Genomic DNA, 6,000 nt, shown 5'->3' with positions numbered 1-6,000 from the left:
TTGCTTTTTGGTCTTGGTATTTCATCCCAGCAATAGTAACCCTAACTAAGACCCTACAGTGAACCACCAATAGGCCAGGCTCCCAAGGCTGAGCACTCATCATACTGGGGGACAATAGTCGAGAAGGGGCCCGCCTGAGGGATGGCACTGTGGGGAGGACACACCTGTCCAAGGCACTCATTCTTTCCAGTTTGTGTTAGAGAAACAAACAAAGAGCCACGTGCTTTCCTCAGGGAAGAAGAGAGTCTGAAAAGAGGAGGCTGTGTGCACTCCACTTGCTTTATTTCAGTTTGTAATCTCATGAAGACAGCAAGGTGAAAATACATTGGTGAAAAGTGAATTTCCCAAAACCCTTAGAACAAAAACCAGAAACAGAGCGGAGCAGAGCAGAGACAGGGCAGCCATCAATTCACACAGGAACCCCAGCTGTGTCCAGAATGGCTCCCTCCCATGCTGGGCAGTGTGCTGACAGCTTCAGATGAGCTGCTGCCTGAAGCTCCGCGTCCTTTAGAGCTCCTGCAGAAGCAACGTTGATTCTCCCACGGAGGGATCTATCTGCAAAGGGAATTACCTCGTAGCTGCAGATTTCTGAGAATCTGCCAAGTACCAACCAGCAGTGCCACGGGCCACTAGAGCAGTATGTGGTACTTCAGTGCCCTGGGGACTCTGTTGATAACTAATCTCCCGTCGTAACTCAGAGAAGCAAACAGCCATGGGTCAGCTGAGGCCCAATCCACAGCATACACGCTGTCCTCATGTTCCTCATAGGTGGCGATAACGTTGTCCTGCAGGGGTTCCTTACTCCTACAGCCCAAGAGACAGAGACTCAAGTGAGGCACAGAGGATGTGAGAGTGGCGGCGGGGGGTGAGGACTGACATGGGGCGTGGCAAGAACCACATGCAGCTTGTGTGGGGCCAGCATACTGAAACTCGGCAGCCCTCATGTCAGCTGTGAGGACAGGGTGCAACCTGTGGATTATAGATATCATGAATGCCTGGCGATGCCTTTTCTCCCATCCTTGGGTTTATGAGGTGATCATCTGTCTAGATTATGAAAGCCCTGTTTACAGACTGATACACTCTGCTTAGTAGAGTATAACAGCAAAGCTGCTAGCATGTGAGCCCAAAGGACTCTGGAAGCAGCCAACTAGCTCTCTGCTGCACAGAGTAGCCAGTCTGCCTACAAAAGGCCCTGTCCAGGATCTCAGCTGAGCCTGCTCAAGGCACCAAGAGGAAGGTTTTGTTCAGGTATGTAGCCTACCTGGGCTTGATATTGGGTGAGGCAATAACCTCTCCCTACATCCTCAAACATTAGCCCAAATGGTCCTCATAAAGAATCCATGGAGGTATGCATTCCCAAGGTGCAGGCCTCCTAGCCCTGAATCAGGAGGTCTGAAACCCCAGGGCTTTCTGTCTGGAAAGTGCAGCCCAAGACTGTTCCACACACACAGGCAAATTCTCAGAAGGCAGGCCACTATGGCGCTTTCTCCCCATTTCACAGAATGACCTCCAGGCATTGAATGTAGTCTGGGTGTCCTGCGTGCCTGCACAAAATGTTTCCTTTCCCCATGAGACAGCTGGAGGTCTTAAAGTCCTCCACCCACCCTTGAATTTTACCTGGGTTCTAGGGTATCACGAAGCCCCCACTTTCCCAGCAAGTGGACTTGCCAGTGGTCAAAGAATAGTTTGTGACAAATATCAGGAAGAGTCTCCACAGGGAATCCCATTTTCCTGAATTCAGTGGCAACAGCATGGCAGGAAGTCATCAGGACAGTCTGCCAGCCACAATCCCTCCCCTGCTTCCTTAATGCTTCCCACATGGGGGGCAGCACACACATTAATCACTCAGCAGACTAAGGGAATAAGTCGGTTTTTCCCCTGGCAGGGAGCGGGTGAGAGGCAGCCTCCTCCTCCTCAGCAGAAGCCAAGTCTACATGGCACCGGGGAAGAACAGCTGGAGGCTCTGCACCTGTGCTCAGCAGTGCACCAACAGGAAAGTGACAGTGGAGGGACAAGCCTGCAGCAGAGCCACAGAGGTGTCCCCTCCTAACGTGACTAGCCAGACTCAAGTGAACAAAGGAATGTATGCAGACACAGGCCAGTGCGGAGGCCTGCAGTGTGCTCTGGCTCTCTAGCTGTCCAATGTGTTGCCTTTCACTCTGGAGCCTCCTTTCTCTGTAATCTGGGCATGAATTTCTGGGGTGTGCCTTGCAGGAGGCCACTGACACTCAGGAGCATGGTGAAAGCACTGTAGAGGACAAGAGCATCTCTCTCCAGTGTGGGCCCCACAAAGCAAGCCATGGGCCCTGCGGCTTTTCTCTCACAACATAATGAGAGCACCCCCTATGAGCATATACAGGGGGAGGTAATCCCCCTCAGTCACAATCACAGGGGAGGGGAATAAGGGGAAAAGGGGAGGGAGGGAAGAATGGGAAGATACAAGGGATGGGATAACCATTGAGATGTAACAAGAATAAATTAATAATAAAAAATTAAAAAAATAATAATAATGAGAGCACCCATGCTGACCTGCACTGAGAGCCCAGGCAAGAACTCTATGATCATCAGCTAACAGGGTAACCTCGGAGTCCTCTGTGTCCCAGAGACAGAAGCCCTGACAAGTAGAGGGTGCAATCAAAGTCATCTCCCAGTCATAAATACAATAGCATGGGGAAGAGATACATGAGAAAGGGCTTTTAGAAGACACTAAACCACAATGGTTTGACCAGGATATGTATACCAGGACATTCTGTGCAGCATCTCCAGTCTGAGAAGGCCTCACCGACTCACTGAACAGGACTAAGAGCCATATTAACAAGCTGAGGGCAACAAAGAAATGGTCAATGCTGATGAACTACCCACTTAGATAGCTGCACAGGGAGTGACAAGGCCCATGGAGTATCAATCATATTGTTACCAGGGTTCAAATCTGGAGACAACAGTCTTTCAGAATTGTCATGTGGCATTCAGCAAGACAGTAGAGAATCCAGATCCAGGCGCAACCCATGTAGAAAGACACCTTATAACTGCACTGCTCCTTACCTCACAACTAATGACTTTCAGATCTGCAGTCTGTAACTAACTGCAGGGAGGAAGGGGACGTCATCCTTATCACACACAGAAACCGCCTGGCACTAGATGCCATCTGTGATCATAGAGCACTCCTGCCCAGAGTCACTCAAAGCTGTATCCCTTACTTCTCAGCATGGTGCTCCTCTGGGTCACTGACATCATCATCGTCCACTAGGTGGCCAAAGGGTTCTGAGGAGATAGATACCATGTTGGACAGGATGACTCTGCTGTCGCTGCTGCCAGTAAGGACCAGCTGGTCGTGAGAGTGGTTGTAGCGGACGCTCCACACCCTGAAATGGTCATGGCAGATGCACAATTTTGAGTGAACACATATGGATGTCCCTGACCTTACTGGACAGGGATGCACTAGGTATGGTAATGTAATCAACACCACATATGTTTTTGAGGAGTTAAAGCCTACCATGTGCTGCTCCAAAATATTCTTTTAGGACCTATCAAACAAGACCAGAAGACTAAATGTCAGCTTGCACCTGCAGAGGGAGGCTTGTCACTCAGCATATCACCCCCCTTGAAGCAACACATGGATTAGCTACAACCTGGAACATCTAACAAAGTCCTACATGTCTTTGCAGCCAGGTAATGCCACAGGATAACACAATGGCCTGAGCATCCCCCAAGTCGCAGGTCTGATACTGGGGCCATTCCACTTCACAGTGGCCAGGGGCCCTGCTGAATTTGACCTCCTGATCCTGCTAAAACCACAGAAGACTCTAGTGCCTAGTTGGAGAGTGCAGCGGGCCTCACACGCAAAGCTGTGTTCAGCACAGTGGGCACAGCTAAGCTTTCTGCTCGGGCTGCAGCAAATTACAGCCATTCATCCAGTTCATCAGAACAGCACAGGAGGACCCTGGGGCTTTGCACACATAGCAACACTTCTGGTAAGAAATTCACAAAGCCAGACATGAGCTTAGGAAGGAAAAGCCCTGGAGGGACTTCCTTACCTGGTGAGGAGTTCTCAGGAAAGAAGCTCTCTCAGCCAGACTTTCCTATACACAGACACACAGACATAAATACATTTCCTGCACACACACGTACACACTACATAGCATATGTATATACACTCATGTTTCCTACACACACACACTTCCAACACATGAACACACATTTCCTATTATACACGCATATCCATTCACACACTTCTTATACATACACTCATATACACAACCCACTCACACATTTCCTATACACACACACACATTACACACTCATACACACAAACACGTGAGCACATATAAGCTTTGTTGGGATAAAAACACGGTTTCATGCCGTATATACCAGTCTGCACCTCACTTTTTCTCTCTCAGCATATGGTGCACATCCAGACAATATTTGGAGAGGATGGATGGGGTTGGGCGGCCTTCCACAGCCACACACACAGATATGCCTCATTCCTTCTGGCAGCTGCATAATCTCCCTTGCACGGATGTCACCAAATTTACCTAACCAATCCCCTACTGATGGACATTTGGGTCGCTTCCAGGTTCCATGCGTGGCAAACAATGCTGTGTGAACATCTGCGCACATTTACTTTTCCACACTTGAACCGGCGCAGTTTAAAGAGGAACTGAATCTGGTGTTTTTCTTTTTTTTTCCTATACTTATAAATCACAAACATTCACATTTGGAATTAGTGTTTCTTTAGGAAGAATAAAACCGGGCTGATTGAATGATTCACAGCAGCACAAACTAAGCTGGTTTGTGCTTTTCCAAATGGTAAAGTAATTAGCAAAATAAATTACATAATCCCCTCTTCCCTAAAGCAGCATGCAAATGAGCTTCTGTACCAGTGGGAGTGCTCCTCCAGGGTCTTCACGGGCTCGGTGACATTCCGTGTGTCCCAGAACTTCACCTTGCAGTCGTCTCCACAGCTGGCGAGGTAATACTGCTTGTTGGGGTTGAAGTCGAGGTCGCGCACCAGCTGCCCATGAGCGTTCTCTATGCAGTATATCTGGCTGGAGGGAGAAGGGCAGCACATGTGGGGAATGACTGGGCCTTGGAAGCCACTTTACTTTTCCAGGGCTCTGCCTAAGCCCCCACTGAAGGAAGAGCTGGCCCATGCCCCTGTTGGCAGCTGAGCAGAGGGAATCCCAGCCTGGGTGCCTGGGCTCATGACATTCCTCCCCCTGCAGAAACCACTCAGGGTAGAAACAGTGCTGGCATCCCAGGGTTATATGTGTGGTTCTCTGGGCCAATTGGACAAATGGACAATGGCTTGTAGGTCTCAAAAATATTATTTTTGTGGGCCACTGGGATGCCACAGTGGGTAAAAGTGCCCGCCACCGAGCTTGATCACCTGAGTTTGATTCCAGGGCCCCAGACTATGGAAGGAGAGATCCAATTCCTTCTAATTGTCCTATGCTTTCCACACACAGCCTACCCCATCCCCCACTCTAAATAATGTATAATATTATATAATGAATGTAATAGTTTTTTAAAGCTTTAAAAAATATAACTGGTATCTTGAGAGTGGAAGAGGACAGAAGGATAGTGACAGCCACACGGAAGCTGGGCCAGATGTGGGAGGACCCTGGCAGCTTTGTATCACAGAATGAGAAAGACAGAGGAAAAGACGACACCAATGGGTGGTATGTTGCTGGGTGTGTTTGTTTGTTTGTTTTGTTTTGTTTTGTTTTTAAATTTTTATTAATTTATTCAGATTACATCTCAATTGTTATTCCATCATTTATATCTTCCCGTTCCTCCCTCCCTCCCGCTTTCACCCTGTTCCCCTCCCCTAGGTCTATGACCCAGGGGAACCTTGTCCCCGACTGTATGGTCATAGGCTATCAAGTCTCATCTTGCTTATTTTGCTGCTGTTATTAGCAGATATGTGTAGATAGAAAGAAAGAAAGAAAAGAGAACAAATAAAAAATGTGGAAAACCTACAAGAAAGATGAAAGAGATGGG

At 48.4% G+C, this 6,000-nt stretch overlaps 1 protein-coding gene across 2 annotated transcripts in view; it reads right to left on the bottom strand.

The window, feature by feature from the left end:
• Nucleotides 1-224: 224 nt before the first annotated feature.
• The window catches only part of Eipr1 (EARP complex and GARP complex interacting protein 1), a 127,217-nt gene continuing 121,441 nt past the window's right edge, over nucleotides 225-6,000 (bottom strand). For both annotated transcript variants that reach the window (XM_051144268.1, XM_051144277.1), the window contains 3 exons: nucleotides 4,878-5,045; nucleotides 3,198-3,362; nucleotides 225-804 (listed from right to left, as the gene is read on the bottom strand). In XM_051144268.1, the coding sequence (XP_051000225.1) occupies nucleotides 630-804; nucleotides 3,198-3,362; nucleotides 4,878-5,045 (508 nt within the window). In that variant the 3' untranslated portion in view covers nucleotides 225-629. The remainder of the gene's footprint in view (nucleotides 805-3,197; nucleotides 3,363-4,877; nucleotides 5,046-6,000) is intronic.

Source organism: Acomys russatus, chromosome 1, assembly GCF_903995435.1.
Source record: "Acomys russatus chromosome 1, mAcoRus1.1, whole genome shotgun sequence".
Lineage (NCBI taxonomy): Eukaryota > Metazoa > Chordata > Mammalia > Rodentia > Muridae > Acomys > Acomys russatus.
The sequence above is the reverse complement of the archived record's forward strand: the minus strand, read 5'-3'. Positions and strand labels throughout refer to the sequence as shown.